Genomic DNA, 21476 nt, shown 5'->3' on the forward strand with positions numbered 1-21476 from the left:
TTTGAGGATTGTACTGTAATTACACTTAGCATGGACCACTACCAGGACTAACACGTGTTCCACCACACTGAGAAACTTCAGTGTTGTCACGACTCGTGAACTCTGAGCTGGACTTTATGACTGTTCATGAGGAATCTTCTCGTAACCATGGTCTCAGCTGTTCAGAGTGAACATCTCTCTGCTCTAGTGTACTTGTTATTGCGCTATTTAGGGCACATGAGTCTCCACTGTAGGGAGTAGGGATTAGCGTGAGTACAGCTGGGGACATGTATGGAGATAAATTTGTGCCAAAACTAAACAAACCTCACAAACAAACACAATCTGCTTTGCAAAGGAAAACTTGACTCTCAAACAAACGGAAAGCGATTTGCAAATACAAAGGGCAATTAGAGAGAAAATGCAGAAGTGTAACAAATAAATGTACTGTTTCACAAATATATAAAAAAAATATGAGCCTACATCATATTTCACAAATAAACACAATCCATTCTACAAATCTTTGAACAAATACAAAATCCAATGTATACAAACGCACACCTCTCTGTTTCGTTTGTGAGAGGCCATCAAAAATGAGCAGCAGACAGGTGAGTTTCTTTCTCAGTTTATCAGTAATTAACCCTTTTTTTGGCACAATGTTAATTCCACATCTACACAGCCACATTATCACTTGTTAGCCCCCATCATTAGGCTGGAGCCTGTAGGGGAATCTAGTGTTACTACTAGTGCAAGGGCTGTGTTTTAATTAACTGTATAGTCTTAATGTGCTGCTGTGTTTAGTGCCGCCTTAAATTTAGGAAATTTCTGGATCAGTGTATTATACACAATCTGAGCATGCATAAAGCTCATGATACAGTATTTTTTTTTTCAGAGTGGATTTGTTCTTGATTTCTCTCTGCTGTGTGACAGCTGTGCTCTGAGATGAACTCAGTGAGCTTATTTTATATTTAAAGCTTTCAGATTCTCCTTATTTGCACACTTGTGTAATTCCAAGCCGACTACAGGTTACTACACAAATCTTAAATAACTTTATGACAGCATGTTTTTGTTGACAGAATGGAAATATGAGAACATTTCACTTGCATTGAAAGTCTCTTGTCAAATCAATTATAAACCAGAAACTCAAAAGGGTTGAAGGTCTTCCAATTTTTCAGAAGCATGTGTGATTTGATGCAAAATAAATGATTAATCCATTTTAAAATGTTCTCTTTAGGATCTGTACTTTCAACAGCTTGACTGGGAGGATTGTGGGCTGCCCACTGACCCACAACATGAAGTCATTGTTCCCACAGCTGATAACCTATTGAGCCCTGAAGAACCAGCAGCACTACAAGCAGCTCACCGTCATATGGCACAGAAATCTATCTGGCAACCACTCAGTACATACAGCACCTACTGGGCCAACAGTAAAGAACCGTTTTATTTTTCTTCTTTTAAATCTCTGTATATCTGAAACATTTTTTAAATACACCAAGTGAAAAAGAAAAGAGTCTGCAACTGCATATGTTAAAACAGAAAACAAAAACTGAAATTATATTCAATTCAGTTCAGTTTGATCTGCATAGCACTTTTAACAATGGACATTGTCACAAAGCAGCTTTACAGAAATATATAAGTTCAGGATATAAGGTTGATATAAATTACATCAACAGGTCCACCTCAATATCCATTTTTTTAACTGAATTTCAATAAAGTACAACAGACAAAGACATAAATACATTCTGAACTGCAATTTAAAAAAAAGCGTAGTGGGTGTTCAGGGACTAACAATTTCTTTTTTTTTTTTTTTACGACCACGATACTTATGACGCCATACATGTAGCTTCATCAGCTATACAAACCCATATACAACATCAACAGCACACACTCCACCTCTCTCCCTCTCTCTCTCTCTCTCTCTCTCTCTCCATTTTCCCCACATGAGCCTGTTAACTTCTCTTTTTAAAAGCTAAGATAGAGCTGCTTAGCCAAGCTCCTGAACTGTGCATTAGCTTGCTCGCTACCTGAGATCTTCCACTATGCTGAATGTACTGCAGTTAAAGCAGCCGCTCTTCCTGAAACTACGGTTAATCAGGCCGCTCGTGCAATTCAGGGGCGCGGCTTTTAGACACTTAGCGGTAATAACACCGAAAGCGAGCGTCTGCGAGCTCCTACACACCCAAAGCAACTTGTATACAAACTGAAATTTAAATAAATAACAAAACCAACACACAACAGGTCACAGTATTTATGAGTATACAGGGTAAACGTTTTTATATTTACTACTCTATGTTCACAATAAAGATGAATTAATTCTACTGCAGAATTTTTAAGTAATTCCTCTTCAAACTCACAAGATCTGTCAATATAATTAAACCAGGAGGCAAATTTGATTCATTATAAAAGGGACATTTCAAATTGGTAGATGATGTAAATAAATCAATAAATAAATGAAGTGTACAGATACATTTATTCAAAGGAAATAATCATTAAAATAAATACTTTACAAATATGATAAAGCATGAGGATTTTTTTTTAATGGGAAGAACATGTAAATATATGATTATACAATTCATAAAAATGAATATATAATATATAATTTCTGAACTGGATTGGTACCTAATGAACAGCACTCTTGATGCAGTGTTTTGACAGTGCTGGAGTGTTTGGAGATTTCTTACTCATTTATTATTTTATTAAAGAAATACTGATCAGTTTTCAGTGTTTTCAGTTCACTGAATTTGAAATTATTTCAATAAAAAAAAATTATTTGGTCAGGTTTGAAAATTATGTTCGACATCTACAATAATCAGTTGTGTGTCAGGAGCAGTTTAAAATATTCACTTAATTATGGAAGAAAAACTGAAAGACAAACTCTTGTGTGAATTCAGTGATGAGGCAAGTCTGCCCCAGTTGCTTGTATTTCTTTAAATATTATGATCCGTTTCCACAACAGTGGTCCCAGACTGTCCTGGCACCATGAACTTGTTGAGCCTTGGTAAGGAAATCTCTGGTAATACATGACTCTGTACACACGGTGCAGATGTGTGCCCTGCTGACCACAAGGCAAAGATGCTGAGATGCTGAAATAAAACAAGAAATATATCACTGTGAATCTGTGAGTTTGATTGTCTACCAAATTAAACTGTCCCTATTATAATGAATCAAAATAGCCTCCTGGTTTAATTATATTGAGAGATCTTGTGAGTTTTGAAGAGGAATTATTTAAAAAGTCTACAGTAAATTTAGTTCATCAACACACAACTTTATTTTCATTAGGGGCCTTGTGTCCTTCCCACAGACACGGAGCTCATCAGCCTTATTACTGTGCACTGGATTATTCTGCCATAACAACTCCAACACACGCCTCTTCTCTACTCTTTACTATTATTATTATTGTTATTATTATTATTATTATTATTATTATTAAAAACATATCTTTATGCCTCTCAGCACTTGATATGGAAATGTTAAAAAAAGGTTTATATTTACTTTTTATATCTGGATATCTGTAACAACTGGTTTGTGACAAAAAGTCCATTGTTAAAACCGCTATGTAATTAAATAAACGAGTGAATAAATGAATAAATAAATAAAATGGGAAGTAAATGGGAAAGATGGGAAGGAAGATGGCGCCAGTGTGTTTTAGGGCGAGCTGGCCCTCTCTGTTTGTGCTACCTGTTGTTTGTCTCCTCGTTCTGTTGTCTTGTTTGCTGCTACAGCAAGTTACTGCAGCTCTCATTTATGTTCGACAAACTCTGCTGGACTTTCATGACTCAGTGGTGAATTTCTGCACCTGTAACTCGGGTGAAGGGAGGTTTTTTAATCCTCCCCCTAAGTCGCTGTTGCGGATGGATGTTTGCTGGCTACCGGACTGTGGTTTTAATAAAAAGAAGCGTTGTAAAAAGCGAGGCAAGCGGAGTGGAGTGGCAGTTCGGAGGAGGAGGAGCAGCTCTGGTCATATCCTGAAGACTAAAAGTTTATGGATTATAGAGTCTTCTAGTTCCATCAGCCTCAATGCGCGGCCTCATCTTCAGCGTGTTCTTCACCCTCAGGTGCAGTTGTGTCGGGTGGATTTGATGTACCCTATTTTTTGTGCACTTATCTACAGACCCCTCAGCTAAGCTGTTAGTCTAAGAATATTTACAAATGATCGATTCTTTTAACCTTTTTCAATCTGTGGTAGGTGCTACACACGAAAAAGGCCACACACTTGACTTGATATTGTTTTTTGGATTTCCCTTACAAATTGTTCAGATTGAGGATTGTTCTTTCTCTGACCACAAGCCAATTCTTTTTAATACTTCTTTATCCCACCCTGTGAAACAACCTCCTCCTGGTTACTACATCCGCCCTTTTAACTCAGATGTATCTTTACGATTCTCTGATGCCTTTGTTTCTTCTCAATTTGCTACCTCTTTTAACTGATCTTCTTCTGATATGGGTCTTGAAGAGTTAACTTCTTATTTTAATTCTACCTGTGTTAATATTTTGGATTCTGTTGCTCCCTTTAAATTGAAATACCCAAAACTGAGAAATCAGCCTTGGTTAAACAGTGAAACTAGAGTTTTAAGACAAAAATGCAGGCAGGCAGAGAGAAAATGGAAATAAGATAAGTTGTGAGTATCCTATGAAATTTTGAGAGACTGTCTGAGGACTTATCAGAAATTTGTTAAGACTGCTAGATCAGCATATTTTTCCAACCTGATTTCTAGCAATGCTGGTAGACCTAAAGTCTTATTTAGTACTATCGACAAGGTTTTAAATCCTATTACTACTACATTTCCAGAGGCGTCTCCTGCAGTTTGCAATGATTCTTTAGAGTTTTTTATTACTAAGATTCAAAATATTCGCTCTAACATCTCAAATTCTGGAAATGTCTCTTTTGCCGACAACTGTAATTTAGCTGCTTATTTTATTGTGGAAGTATTGGACACTATTGGCCCATGTATCCAGTCTATAATTAACAGTAGTCTCACTAGTGGCTATGTCCCATCATGTTTTAAACATACAGTGATACAGCCTGTGCTTAAAAAGGCTACTTTAGATCCACTGGTTTTAACTAATTATCGTCGTATTTCGTCCTTTTCTTTCGAAGATACTGGAGAAGGTTGTTTTTCATCCACTCTCTTCCTTTTTAAAGAATAATGACATATTAGATAGGTTTCAGTCTGGTTTCAGAGCTCAGTACAGCACAGAATCTGCTCTTTTGAAAGTGTTAAATGACCTGTTATTGGCTGTTGATTCTGGAAAATGTGTCGTTTTGGTTCTCTTGGATCTAAGTGCAGCCTTCGACACCATCGATCACTCTATTTTGCTGAAACGTCTTGAGCAGTATGTTGGCATTAGGGGAACAGCTTTAAACTGGTTTGCGTCCTATCTTAAGGGGAGAACTTTTTCTGTAGAAATTGACAACTTCCTCCTCTGCTGCATGTACATGCGGCGTCCCACAGGGATCCGTTTTAGGCCCTGTTTTGTTTTCCCTCTATCTCCTTCCATTGGCTAATATTTTTCATAAGCATCAGATTTTGTATCATTGTTATGCAGATGACATACAGCTTTATCTCCCAGTTACCTCTGATGAGAATACATCTCTCCAGCCATTACTTGATTGTTTGAGTGACCTTGGCTCCTATAACTAACATTGTAGGTACCTATGCAAGAAATTTGGGAGTTGTCAAATCAGCATTTTTTCAGCTTAGGATGATTGCCAAAATTAAATCTTTTCTCTCATTCAGGGACTAAGAAACCATTATTCACACATTTGTCTCATCTAGACTGTACTACTGTAATTCACTGTATTTAGGGGTCACTCAATCTTGTCTGTCTCACCTTCAGTTGGTCCAAAATGCTGCGGCCAGACTTTTAACAAGGACTAGGAACTAGACTAGAAAATATTCCTCCTGTTTTGGCTGGTTTGCACTGGCTCCCCATGGAATATAGAATCCAGTTCAAGGTATTACTGTTTGTTTATAAGTCCCTGTCAGGCTTGGCACCAAACTACTTATCTGATCTTCTCTCCCATCATCAGACCAACAGGTCTTTAAGGTCATCAAACACTCTGTTGCTGTCTGTACCTAAGACACGCTTAAAACTTAAGGGGGATCGGGCATTTTCAGTGGCAGCACCTCAGTTGTGGAATAATTTGCCTTTTTGCTTGAGATTGGCCACTTCTGTTCAGGTTTTTAAATCTTTACTTAAGACATATCTTTTTAAAAAGGCTTATGGGCTGGAGTAACTGCTGTATACAATTTTATTGTGTGTATATTTAGTGTGGTGTATTAATTGTGGTTTTTTTTATCTTCTTTGTTTTATTGCTATTAGTTTAACTCTACTTCTCTGCACTTTGGTCGGCTTTGTCGTTATTAAATGTGCTATATAAATAAAGTAAATTGAAACTGAAAATTAAACTGCCTGTCTTGCATTTTAAATCAAACTTTATTGAATAATTCACAATTTGTTACAATAAATCTTCAACATTCGCAATTGTTACAATAACTCTGGAACATTTACACAGTTTAAGTATTTCACAATTTGTTGCAGTAATTCTTCAACATTACAAACTTTTAAATATAAAAATAACTATTTACAACATAGTCCAATCATATTATTATATCTACATAGTTATTTCCCTTAAATATTTACAGAGATCATATTTTTAATAAAGACCATGGAGACTTATTTTTAGATCTTCGCTCCATTGTCCTTTGTCTTTTTAGTTCATTTAAGATTAGTTTAAAAAGCGTCTCAGCTGGGAGATGGCATTGCTTAGTGTCTTTAAAATCTCTTCTTTTTGCAGGATTGTCCCACATCTATCTTCCTTTAATTGCACAAGTCTGCTCTCTTTCCATTCTTTAGTTTAATGCGTGATTCATGAGGTTGATGAGGATTTTAGCGAGTATTTTAGAATCGATATTCATGAGACTTAACACACTGGTACAGAGATTCATTTCAAATCCCTCCCTTTATGGCTTGGTTGTAGAAGTCAGTTAGGAGATGTGCAATGTGTTTAACTGCAGCTTTGGAAAACTCAGCTGGAAGCCCATCAGCTCCCGGACTTTTCCCGTCCTTTAACTGCACTATTGCTTCTAGCGTTTCTTTTCCATCTATTGGCTCTCCTCAATGCTGCATGCCACTAGTTTTTAAAGTTGGCCATGGAGATAGAAAATCTGAAATTCTCTTTGGCATTGCATTTCTTCTCCATGTGGCATCTTGGCATTTCTGTAGAACTCTTTCTCTTTTCTCTTCCTCATCCTCGATTATATTTCCATCATTCTCTCTGAGGGCCTTTATGCTCCTCTTTTCCCTGCGGTTTCTCAGTCTTTAATACCATTCTGTGGCTTTCCGGTGGAGGTCGTGTCCAGGCCAGCTTGCAACTGAACGTTTCAGAAGAAATCCTCCTTTAGCTTTGTTAACTCCCATTTCATTTTCTACACACAATCATCTTCCTCCACATTTCTACTCTGTTTGGACTGAAGTTCAGCAGATTCTGAGAGAAGTTTGCTGTGCTAGTCCTTCTTTGCTTTGTTAAGTCACTTACATTTTCCTTTAAAGAAGGTTATGTGTTTTTTTTAAACTTCCCACATTTCATTAAATCTTTTAATAGTTTTATTGGTTGAATTTCTTTTGCCAGTTGGTCTGTAGTTTCTTTATGTAGTAAACATGTGGGATTTAGTTTCCAGAAGCTTCTCTTGCCGTGTGACTCCATCATTAGCTTCACTTTCACAGATCAGTGATCCGAGGCTACTGAGTGATCAGGTCTGTAATGTGCTACTCGGATGGTATATAGAGCTGCACATTCTGTCTCTTCTTATTATTATTTTTGAGTCGAAACTGTGAAACCAATGTCCTGAGGGAATTTCTGTCTAAAAGACTCTTTCAGTTCATGTGTTTTACAAACCTTTTGGAGTAGTTTCCCTTCTCTGGATATTGATGTGTTTGTATTGGGGAATTTATCCTTTTCATGTGTAATGGGATTGAAATCTCCACATAAAATAATATTATATCCCACATTTAACACTTCATATAATTTATAAAATATTCTCATTTTACCAGCTCTATCTGAGGGGTTTACACATTAATAATTCTCATGTCTACTTGTTTTATTACATTCTGTGGGTTTTCTGTGTGATTTATATCAAGACCAGTCTGGAGCTGGACATTTAGGAATAATTCATCATTTATTCTGCATAATTCAGATTTTATTTAGGAGAAGAAATCATCATCTTCCACATTTTTGTTCTGTCTGGTTTGGAGTTGGACATAGTCTGAGACAAGCTCATTATAATGCTGCTTCTTTTACTGATTAAGTAACTTCACATTTTTGTTTTAAGTAAGCTGGTATTTGTTTTTTGAAAATATCTCACATTTCAGTGCTTGATCTCATTAAAACCTTTAACTGTTTAATGTGTTTGACTTCTTTGGTTAATTCATGAACAGCTTGTTTGTTTGTAAGAATGTTGTATTGAGTTTGCAGTAAGCTCTCTGCTCGTTTATGTTTAAGAGCTGAAACGCTCTAAGTGTGAAAGGAATATCAACATGTTATATGCTACACTTATACAGACACGCCACTTTATTAGGAACACCCCTCACTCATACACAACACTTTATTAGGAACACCTCTTACTCATACACACACACCACTTTATTAGGAACACCCCTTACTCATACACACCACTTTATTAGGAACACCCCTTACTCACACATACACACCACTTTATTAGGAACACCCCTTACTCACACATACACACCACTTTATTAGGAACACCCCTTACTCACACATACACACCACTTTATTAGGAACACCCCTTACTCTCACACACACACCACTTTATTAGGAACACCCCTTACTCATACACACACACCACTTTATTAGGAACACCCCTCACTCATACATACCACTTTATTAGGAACACCCCCTACTCATACATGCCACTTTATTAGGAACACCCCTTACTCATACACACACACCACTTTATTAGGAACACCCCTTATTCACACACACACACACACACCACTTTATTAGGAACACCCCTTACTCATACATACACACCACTTTATTAGGAACACCCCTTACTCTCACACACACACACCACTTTATTAGGAACACCCCTCACTCATACATACCACTTTATTAGGAACACCCCTTATTCTTACGCACACCCACCACTTTATTAGGAACACCCCTTACTCATACATGCCACTTTATTAGGAACACCATTTCTCATACATACCTACACCCCCACACCATGTGTACACCACCTCAGTGTAAGTGGTGATCCAAAAGAAAATTGCAGAAAGTAATGGCACTGATTTCACATTACACATTCTCTGAATTATAGATCTGTTTTTATATACAAGGTTCTTTACTCTCCATGGGTTCTACATAGAACCATTTTTGGGGGAAAAGGTTCTATTGGCCAAGTACAGAACCGCAGGGTTAAGTGTTGGTCTTTATTTGGGGTTTAATCAGAATAATTTAATTGATGATGGCTGTAGGATTATTTTGATGCAGAGAGAAAGCAAACTGGACAAATGAAGTATTTGATATTCACTGCTCATATATATATATTTTTAAATGTACATTTTTTGTAATTAAAAAAAAAACTTGTCCAAGTAAAATAAAAAAGGCTGATGATGAAAAATAATTTCTTACACCTTTGTCAAAATTATTTAATTGAAATAACACATCTATGTACAATAAAGATATTATTTTAGAAAACAATAAAGAAATGATTTAGCAGAAGAAACACAGACCTTCCAGAATAACACTGTATGCATCAGCAAAACAGATGGGATTTTCTCTTCTTCAGCACGAGCATAAAAAGAGCAAACAGGATCCAGGTCAGAATCCCTCTTCTTTAGCTGCAACCTGACTTGGCAAAAGTGATGAATTAACCTCCTGCATACCTCTTTAACCTCGCTTCTTATAAGATATTTATACAGTAGAGCTCAAGGCTCCAATAAGACATGAATATATTAATCTACTAATCTTCCTCTATTTCTAACACAGGGTTTGGATGAGAAAGAGAAACAAATTCACCCAACCACTCTGTGTATGGATGTGCAACAGCAAGGAGAGGAATTATGACTCAATAGAGCTCATTAAAAGTGGATTAACTCTGATAGGAACAGCACCAAGAACCTCAGCAGGTCAGATTTTAGTAACAGGAATATTTTATTCATTTAAAAAATCTGAATGAAATTGGTTCATTCTGAACACAGCCACACCCCCAATTATGCAACCAGGTTAGTGTAACTTTTTTATTTTTCCCTAAAATGTTTCTGGTGGTTTTTCACTTAATTTTTATATGTTGTAATTTCACATTTTTTACATCACAAAAACCTGCTATTTTACCAGGGGTGTGTAGACTTTTCATATCCATTGTAAGTAGCTTTAAATATGTGTTTCTCAGGTGGCTGTACATCAGAGAATCTTTTCATATGGTTATAAAAACTTGTTTATCTTGATTTTGTGTACTTTGCTGGCATTGTGTCTGTCATTTGTTTTATTCAGGTCTCATGGTAGAGTCTATGTTTGCTACATGCTGCAGCAGCCTCCTTGGGTGCAAAGTGTGTGTAGAGCAGAGGCAGGAGACTTCTGACCAGTGCATGAGGTGCCGAGGAGATTCTTTCAACACTAATGTGCATAGGGTTGCTGGGCTCTCTGAAGTCTTCAGTGTACAAGACACAGTTTATGTTTGACAACACAACGAAAAAATAAAATGCTGAAATTTTGTCATATCAATGTTATGTTCTTTATGCTATATTGAGGGGAAAAAAAACTGCCGTTCGATTTTCTATCCAAAATTAGTACTTTACAATTAATTCTGTTTTAACACAGAACTGAGATTGGGATCTGAATATTCATCTCTGTAGGCTATATAAGCATTTAGAGACTGAGTAGGATTAGAACTGAGAGATTAAAGAGTCAATTGATACTAAATTTGCCTCGTTTTAAATTAACGCTAAACACAGAGCTGAAAATCAACGTCTGTGTGAAAATTTACCTACGCTATGGTAAAATGATCTTGCCTTGATTACCCCCCAAATTCATACCAGTGTAAATAAAGGTAAATAAAGTCTGTTAGAACGCGCACCGCTCTGCCCTACATAACAAAAAGACTGGAGAGAGTCACTTTGAATATAAAACAAGTTTCATAACATGTGAAAATGCACTGTTATATTTTAGTATTTACTGCAGAATCACTTAAAAATACACACACACACACAACACTGCCCTTCCCCCTCTGCAGAATAAACCGTTAGACAGAAGTGAAAGTAAAATAAAGCAGCTCCATTTTGTGAAGAGGGGAAAATAAACCATTTCAGGAGTAAAAACACAGTGAGTATCTAAATCTAAAGCTATAATATATAAACACAGTGAGTATCTAAATCTAAAGCTATAATATATAAACACAGTGAGTATTTAAATCTAAAGCTATAATATATAAACACACTGAACTGACACTAGATGCAGAAGAGTTTTGTGGGTTTGTACTGAAGGTTTAATGTACACAGGTTGTTTTAGGACTTGATACCGTGACTATTTCCTGTAAGTGAACTCTGTGCTGATACAGGGTTTGATTTAACACACCAATGTTGGAGTGAAGTAAACGTGTGTCCTGCTGTAATCTGGAGAAGGAGACATGAGCTCCAACATGAGTGTGTCTGGAAAACAGGACTTAAACTAAGACGAGAGGTGAGTTACTTTTAAAAAGTGATTAGTTGACTTTACTTTAACAAAGTGAAATTACTGAGTTACACTGACAATTAAAAGTTATTTACAGTTGATGTCATATGTTTACATACACCATGCAGAATCTGCAAAATTACTTGAAGTTCTACATTGTTCATTTTATTCCTCTGCTTCCATTCAGAACAGCAAACTTATTGCCCAAACATAAAATTCCCCCTCATCTAAGTGGAGAAAGAACCTTCCACATTAAAACTCAGAAGTCTCTGCTTATACTGCACTAAATGAGATAAATATGCCTTGTCTTAACTAAACCAAGAATAGAAAAAAAATGAATTTTAATTATTTGTTTGAACCTTTAAATGTAAAAGTCTAAACAAATGAATAAAATAAAAGCACATACCCACAGCCATAGCCCTACATCTGAACAGTACATAAGGTGAACATTTGATGAACATTTTTGCTCAAACTTCTAGCTCAACAGAGCATTTTTTAAGGCCAGCAGTTCTGGATTGAGTTTTTCCTGGGCTAACTGTAACATCACCTTCTCTGTAAAGTGAAACATGTTCCTCATACCTGCAGGATAGTCTATGTGCAGTACTGAGTCCAAACAAGACAAAGTGCATTTGGGTAACTTTCCAGGTGATGAAGCACAATGTCTCCAAGTGTTATTGCAATGGAAGATGGGTGGAGGTGTAACTGGGTTGTTCCTGGCTTTGGACGGTCTTCAGGAATGACTGTCAATATTAAGGCACAGCAAAGCCTGTTTATTCAAAAGGAGGCTAAAGCAGAGGTGGCTTGCCCCCTCACATCATTATTAGGTTTTATAGATGAATCATCAAGATGTTTCTGACCGTGTAACTAACCCCTAACTTGTACTTACTATCATCTCTGCCTGGAATGAAGAGTGCTCAGCATCTGACAACAAACCTACAGTAACTATTTGATTATACACAGTACGGCGCAAAAGTTTTAGGCAGTCATGAAACAAATGTTGTAAAATGATGATGATCAAAAATAATGCCATGAATAGTTTATCAATTAACTTCACGCGAGGTTCAGTAAATGTAAAAAAAAATCTAAATCCATATTTGGTGACCACCCTTTGTGTTTAAAACAGCACCAATACTCCTAGGCACAGTTGAGCACAGTTTTTTAAGGTAGTTGGCAGGAAGTTATAAAAATAGATTATAGTTTATAAATATAGATTATAGATTGTAAAAATGAACTAAACTAAAACTAACAAAACTATACACACTTACAAAACAGTCAGAAGAATTCTGGGTCATTGTCACCGAGGAGGATGGGGAAACCACAAAGCACAAGAGTTTGCATTTCTGTAACGTCCTGTGTCTCTCAAAAATGGAGATGAATTAAATAATTAACTTTATAAATTAACCACAAGGAGTGGAGTCTGTAACAGGTGGCTTTAGTTGAACTTATGGCAGAAATACATTTGCAAACCCAAAATTTTGCATGGACAGCCTCAAACATTTTAGGTAAATAAATAAGTCTAAATATTCAATTAGAAGGCATAAAATTTAGGTTAATATTAATGCAATATGTAGCCCACTTTTGTATTAACATGGTGTAGAATGTTTGAGAATGTTTTGCCATGTGGAGTATGGTTGTCCAATGACCCAAAGAACAGCTACTGTAGATTTTTAGTTGCAACTCTTTGGAATTCTACAAAAAATCCAAAGAAATAAACCATCCAAACCACGCAAGGGACAATAAAGCTCAAAGCAGAGTTTTTAACAATACCACATTATTTCTTATCTCACTATTTGCTTACACACCAAATACAACACAGAGGTTTTGTCTCTTCACAGTCAAGTAATGGACAAACTAATTTTACAATCAGAAATTTAAACTGGGAATTATATTGATTAAATCATAAATGTATATAGAGGCCTTTGTGGTTATATATTTCTTACTTGACGTTTGCTGAAGATTCAAAATTCACACTGCTGAAGGCTCTGCTTCCAGGTCAGGGAGCTGTCGATCCAAATCTCACTAACCAATGAGAGTAAATCACTGTTAAGCCCGACCCACACGAGAGATTTGTGCCAGAATGGCGAATGTAAACTCGCAGAACGTAAACAAAAACTCTGGCGGCGCATTCAAGAACTATGATTAGCAAAAAGGAAGCTTAGAAAACTGTTGATAAAGAATGCTGTTTATTTGAAGACCGTGTTAAATTTTTCCCACCGAGTTCACTGTTTTTCTTCTCTCTCATTGTATATTTCTGTACATTTTTTGAAAAGTTATGTTTAATACTTTTGCAACAAAGCTAATTCCATAGCTAACTAGCTAACTCGCATGTCCTGATCCCATCCCTTCTCTTTCTTGCTTATGCTCCACTGTCCTATAATAAAAAGGCTAAAAAACCCTATAAAAATAATATTAAAAAAAGAAAGAAAACTTTTGGGGCAACAACATTGCACATCCTTAACTAAGTAACTTTTATACTCATGTCTTTCCTTTTACTCTGCCTGTTTTTGTCTCACATAATAAAGTAATATCTACTGAAATCAATATTTGATATTTATTTATCTGGTAAATAGTCACATAATAAGTGAAATAATGTACAGCCAGCTAGTCTTTCTCACAAAATAAACTCACAAAAATACCATTCGTAGCCTGATCACTCTGTTGGGGTTTATTTTGCTTTAATGATTAACTGACAGCATTTTATCCATTACAACTGCAGCATTTTCCCTTTACATATTTATAAACTATCAAAGTAAATTGGCGTAAATAATTTACCGCCATTCGACAACACAAAACAGGAATGCAAGCTGTCCAGTGAAATTGCCCAAGGGGTGTTTGCCTGAGTGGTGCTCTGTGCAAATGCCTGGTGCTCTAGTACATGCTCAAATGAACTGAGAGCCTCATTTTCAACTGTTTGCCAAGAACACAAATAATCAAGTTCAGCAAACTTAACTGCTATGCATTAAGTAATAGGTGCATCACACAAAGGAATAAAAACTCAATCATAATGAGAAAAAATAACTAAGACGAATGTGTTTTACTAAGTAAACAGTGCATCATCTTTTACAGTGCACCGTCTCATGGGAACAAATCTGTATCTCTAAACACTAACTAGTTAACAGAGGAACTAAACTTTGCTTTAAGGTGTTTAATAGCAGTGAATATATCACTGATCTGATGTAAGAACAGTTTAGAGAAATCATTCACTGAGAAAAGAGTAAAAACGACTGTGTAATGTGTAGCATAAGAGCAGCATAGCTTTGAGTCAGTGAACTCTACAGGCTTTAAGACCCAGCTGAGTCAGTTAGCTGTGATTGGGACTCCTGACATCAGAGTAATTCCTGAGGTATGAGGCGAGTCTCCTGTTTGAATAAGTGTGCAGACTGTAGCTGAATTTAAAAGATGGAATTATTGGTGTTTAATGATGAACCCATTGTTTAACAGTGCTGAGACAGCAGAGTATTAATTATTGCTGATATTTCTGTTGTAATTCTAGAAAGATGGAGGGAAAGAGATCAGACTCACCAGAACCCAGCTGTGTGTCCATGAAGAGTGACCAGTCAATGGATCCTCAATATAACTTCAGAGACAGTTCTAATGATGTGAGGTCAGTATAGTGAGGTGTTTTACAGCAGTGTTCCACCTGATCAAACTCACTCGTCTCATTATGAAGCCCTTCATGAGCTTTATCGGGTGTTGAAGTAGTAAAACATGAAGGTTGGGCTGAAGATTTAAATGAAGTATCCATGGCTGAATATTCAATACTCTCTCATCAATGTAATCAGTGATGTATTCTGTTACACTACTTTAGGTCATTTTTGTTCTTCTTATCTTGCTTCTTATTGATCAGTGTTATGGGTTGGTAGCTTGCTGTATGTCATACAAAGCCCTTCTAAATAGTTGGTTTGCTAATCCCTTCAAATTCACACGCATTAGCTATCATGAATAGTACAATAAATTTAGACACCATGGTTTGGTTAACAATATCTATAGGAATAATCTATGTATGTTCTGATTAGTGTTAATTTTATTTATGAAAACTACGATGAAAAATGTTTGTCAATAATCTTTTTCTCCATGACTAAGAGGAGACAATGATGCGATGACACCGACATCATTAAAAACTAATTATATCAGCATGCAGTATTGTTGATGAAAAAAGACAAGACTAAAATGTAGGAAAAACAAAATAAAAACTTTACAAAAATATTTTTGTAAATATTCAAAATGTTATAGACTTTTTTCTAAATTACAATCCAAATATCCTGTTCAATGGATGGCATGAGTGGCAGTTTCCTTTCTTGTGCTATGTGCGGCATATCAGGACTAAGCAAGCCCAGTGGGGAGTACCTCTCAATCTAATGTTCATTAAATAGTAACAGCAGCAGTTTGACTTGGGAGAAAGAGAAGATCTGATATTTGGGCCCATGTTCTCTATAATGAGGCTGAGAGCAAAAAAAGCAAATGCCTTGTTATATCAGAAGGGAAGCAATGTGGACACACAACATCTGGAAAGAATACAAAAAAAAACCTCAGGCAGCCAAGTGAAGGCTAACTACAAAGAAAGAGGTAGGTTTACGTTTTGGTGGTAACGTTAGGTTGTGTTTTTAAGCTATATTAAGAAAACTAGTAAAGGCAGTGGTGTTACATTATGTAGGATGTGTTTTATAGCTAAACCGAGCTCATTAAGCTAATAAGCTAGCAAATTGTTGTGGGGTCATGAAACACTAGTGTACAGTATTCTTTTCAATTTTATAAGGCTAACTACTTTATTTCCAGTGTTCAGAACAGAAAGGTAAGTTTGTCACGTACTTCACACAACCAAAAATTGGTTTCAAACCTTTTTTTTCTGTACTGCTCTCATTATTTTATAGTTGTTTTAAAGACAATATCTCGCTCCAGTTGTTGAATCGTGTTGGTTCAAAATAAATCTGCAAATCAGAACATGTTCCATGTCTGGATATATTCCTTAAATAGACACAACAGACCAGACACTTTCTGCAAAGATGCATTCTTAATCATTCAACCTGTGTTTTTCATCAGATAATGATAAGCTAAATCTTGTGTGAAATAAGTGACATAAGACTAAAATGACAAAAAATATTGGTTTTGGCTAGACTAGATTGACTGAAATGTTAATCAATAATAATCTTATGGCTAAAAATATCTACAGTTTTCAGTGACTAAAACTAGACTAAAATACTTACGGTCTTCTTTGACTAAGATAAGACTAAAATGCACAGAATTTTAGTCAACTAAAACATGACTAAAAAACAGGATGAGGTTGACTAAATATGATAAATCTATCAAGGACATTTGACACAGGACTAAGACTAAATTAAAAAATAGCTGAAAAAATTGACACTAGTTCTGATCAGGTATGTGGGAAGATGACACTTGAACACTTGAAGCAAGTGTTTATTGCTGATATTTCTGTTGTAATTGTAGAATGATGGAGGGAAAGAGATCAGACTCACCAGAACCCAGCTGTGTGTTCATAAAGAGTGACCAGTCAATGGGACGCCCAGATAACTTCAGAGACAGAGACAGTTCTACTGATGTGATGTCAATATAGTGAGGTGTTTTACAGCAGTGTTCCACCTGATCAAACTCTCTCGTCTCATTATGAAGCCCTTCATGAGCCCTTCAGGTGTTGAAGCAGTAAAACACTAAACTGTGCAGTGCTGCAGCTCTCGGACTGGCAGTGAGGAAAACTGCTTTAAGAGTTCAGTTCAGCCTGCAGTCCCTGAGCTGGAGGGTCTGTGGTGCTACAGAAGAACATTTACACCTGGGAAATTAATGACTATATAACTATTTTAATCATTCATTCAATATATTTGTTTCTAAATATGTTAGTGTCAGTTAGGAAATCCTGAAATCAATGTATTGTGTTAAGACGATAGTGTTAAAGGTGCAATAATTGATTTTTACATGTACACATCACCTAGAAATTTGCAGAACATGAAAAAGGTGATGGACTCAGCACAAGTGTATTTCTAGTGCTGTTACTTGGCTGTCATGCTACTTTTGGCTATATGAGGAAAAGCTACTGCTAAAATACTAATATCAGTCCCCTGGCACACTGGAGGCACGAAGCTCTGAAGCTCATTGATGTAACAAGCAGAGTACCTGTGTAACATGATTAGACAATAATTCACTCAGCCATCCTGTATATAAACTAGCCAATAGCCATGCTAGTTACTGTTATTAACAGCTAGTGAAAGTGTTTTTGCTATGAAAGACAACCACAGATGTGCTCCAGTGTTGTCCAGCATTGAGGCGTCGAGTGGAACAAAATCAAAAAAGAAAAATGAAAATCGAGCTAGTCAGAGGAAGCTTTTCACTTTATCACCTACTTCTGTATAAGAGCTGTGTGCTGGGTAAATTATAAAGCATAATTAATTAAAGTCAGTTATTATTCTGCAGTTTCTTACATTTATGTTGTGTATTATTATTCTTACTACTCCACTGTTCATTATTATAAATTTCCCCACTATTCTGTTATTCTATCATCATTATTCTGTGGTTAGGGATTTTTGTCACCTAGATTTAAATAAGGAAGTAAAGAAATGCCCTTAATAAATAAACTGCCTCCTTCATTATTTGAAAGTGATGTCATGCTAAAGCTAATCCTTGCTAATGGTAGATGAAATTTATTTGATAGTTGGTACTCTAGCTGAACTTTACTCTAAAAGCCACCATAGATCCTGGGGGTGGGACTTTGTGGACATGGGCAGGAACTGGTGGCGGGATTAAGGAGTAAAAATCCTAAATGTGGAACCACGTACTTAACTGTTAGAGACCTGAACTTTAAAAATATTTACAAATCTTATCTCATGCACCTTTAAATATCTTTATCTTTGTAGTTATTAGTGTGGGTTGTGCAGCTATTAATACATATAGTCCATATTACATGATGTGTTTTCTTTGTTCACAGAACACAAAAGAGGAAATCAAACATCAGCACAAATCAGTTGGAGTCCATATTCAAGGTGTGTGACTTGTGTTGTTTTATCAATGTGCATCAGAATTATGGGTAATCAGACAAGAGTTTTTTTCTTTTTTTCATAAAATAAAAGCATCTCTCACTGTGTAACATTATAATATTTAGATCTGCTACTGTGTGTTTCTAACCAGGAGCTGGAACACAAAGTCATCACTCTGATAAAGAATGAGCTGAAGAGGTTTAGGATGCGCCTGAGTCCAGATTACCCAGCATGCACTGAGAGGGAGGTGGAGGATGAGGAGGATCTGCACAGTGTCAGAGAGGGAGCGCTGAAGATCACACTGCACTTCCTGAAGAACATGAACCACACAGATCTCGCTAACACACTGCACAACAGTAAGAGCTCTGAGTCATGGCTTTATTCCATCAGGTTCACTTTAGAGAGAGGAAATTGTTTTAGATATTAACACTTTTAGTTTTAAGTTTGATTTTAGTATCATGTACATCTGGTGCTTTTCTGTTCTGTTCGTCCAGCTTGTGGTTACTATGTACAATGGTCCTGTTCCTTCAGTAATATTTAGTACATGAATCAGGAATGAACAGGAGCATTTGAAAGAATTTTACATTTTATTTTGTGCTTAGTGATTTTGCATTAAAACATATTATTACTTTGTTTATTAGAGTCTGTGGTTTCTGTAAATAAGCCAAAGTTGAAATCCAACCTGAGAGAGAAGTTTAAAAGAATTAATGAAGGAATCTCACGGCATGGAAGCTCAGCACTTCTGAATGAGATCTACACAGAGCTCTACATCACAGAGGGTTGGAGTGGAGACGTCAATAATGAACATGAGGTGAGACAGATTGAGACAGCGTCCAGGAGACCAGAAACACAGGAGACACCCATCAAATGTAATGACCTCTTTAAAGACAAGTCCATCAGAACTGTGCTGACTAAAGGAGTTGCTGGAATTGGAAAAACAGTCTCTGTGCAGAAGTTCATTCTGGACTGGGCTGAAGGAAAAGCAAATCAGGACGTCTTCTTCATGTTTCCACTTCCCTTTAGAGAGCTGAATTTGATGAAGCAGCAAAATCTCAGTCTGATGAATCTTCTTCATCACTTTTTCCCAGATATGAGAAAACTACAATTAATAGACTCCTACAAAGTGGTGTTGATCTTTGATGGTCTGGATGAGTGTCGACTTCCTCTAAATTTCCAGAACAATGAGAGATTGTGTGATGTTACAGAGTCAGCCTCAGTGGATGTGCTGCTGACAAACCTCATCAAGGGGAATCTGCTTCCCTCTGCTCTCCTCTGGATAACCTCTCGACCAGGAGCAGCCAATCAGATCCCTCCTGAGTGTGTAGACCAGGTAACAGAGGTACGAGGCTTCAGTGATCCTCAGAAAGAGGAGTACTTCAAGAAGAGGATCAGTGATCAGAGCCTGGCCAAAAAAATCATCACACACATGAAGTCTTCAAGAAGCCTCCACATCATGTGCCACATCCCAGTCTTCTCCTGGATTTCAGCCACTGTTTTAGAGAGAATGTTGGGTGAAGCAGAGAGTGGAGAGATCCCCAAGACTCTGACTCAAATGTTCACACACTTCCTGATATTTCAGATCAAACACAAGGACCAAAAGTACCATCAGAAATGTGACCCTGATCCTCAGCAGATCAGAGAGAATATCCTGGCACTGGGAAAATTGGCTTTCCAACAGCTGGAGAAAGGAAACCTGATCTTCTATGAGGAAGACCTGAGAGAGTGTGGCATTGATGTCAGAGAAGTGTCAGTGTACTCAGGAGTGTGTACCCAAATCTTCAGAGAGGAGTTTGGGCTTCACCTGGGGAAGGTGTTCAGCTTTGTACATCTGAGTGTTCAGGAGTTTCTGGCTGCTTTATATGCATTTCTCTGGTTCATCTTTCAGAAGACAAATGTGTTAGAGCAAAGCACTAGCATTTTCAGTTACTTCAGAAATCCAAACATGTCTGATTTCCTCAGGAGTGCAGTGGACAAGGCCTTACAGAGTGAGAATGGACACCTGGACCTGTTCCTCCGCTTTCTTCTGGGTCTCTCACTGAAGTCCAATGAGACTCTCTTACGAGGCTTAATGCCACAGACAGGAAGCAGCTCTCACAGCAAACAGGAAACAGTTGAGTACATCAAGGAGAAGATCAGGGAGAATCCATCTCCAGAGAAATCCATCAGTCTGCTCCATTGTCTGAATGAACTGAATGATCATTCTCTAGTGCAGGAAGTACAAACTTACTTAAACAGAGGAGATTACAGGTGTCTCAGTGGAAGCAGACTCTCTCCTGCTCAGTGGTCAGCTCTGGTGTTTGTGTTACTGAACTCAGAACAGGAGCTGGATGAGTTTAATTTGAGTAAATATGACCCATCTGATGAATGTCTTCTGAGGCTGCTGCCAGTGGTCAAAGCCTCCAGAAAAGCTGAGTGAGTATTTTTATTTGTAAATGTATTACTGCATGGTTTGTACATATGTGATATGGACAACATCTTGTATCACAATTTGTTTTCTCTAAAATTGATTTAAAAATATGTACAAAAAATTACTGCATGTATTCATGACTGCTTTTTGATCATTTTTGAACTAAACACCAGTGATTGGCACATTTTCTTTTCGCCTTTTATTTGGAAGCTACATTGCACAGAAATATCATAAATGAAAACAAGAAAAATATAACACTGTCAAAATGGGAACAATATGAATACAAAATATAAAAAGTAAATGTTAAAACACTCTATTCAACTTCAAGTCGGAGTCCAGTTCCACCTCCCTTTTTAGGTACCAGTTCCTCATCTTTTAGTTGGGCTGATGCTTGTTCTATGTCAGAGTGTTGTGGGAG

The 21476-nt window shown here is 36.8% G+C and overlaps 1 protein-coding gene across 1 annotated transcript; it reads left to right on the forward strand.

The window, feature by feature from the left end:
- Positions 1-18697: 18697 nt before the first annotated feature.
- On the forward strand, positions 18698-21082 carry LOC128318747 (NLR family CARD domain-containing protein 3-like). The gene is made up of 2 exons (XM_053236578.1): positions 18698-18701; positions 19293-21082. Exons 1-2 carry the CDS (start codon positions 18698-18700, stop codon positions 21065-21067), a joined length of 1779 nt encoding a protein of 592 aa, XP_053092553.1. The 3' UTR covers positions 21068-21082.
- Positions 21083-21476: the final 394 nt, after the last annotated feature.

Source organism: Pangasianodon hypophthalmus, chromosome 9, assembly GCF_027358585.1.
Source record: "Pangasianodon hypophthalmus isolate fPanHyp1 chromosome 9, fPanHyp1.pri, whole genome shotgun sequence".
Classification (NCBI taxonomy): Eukaryota; Metazoa; Chordata; class Actinopteri; order Siluriformes; family Pangasiidae; genus Pangasianodon; species Pangasianodon hypophthalmus.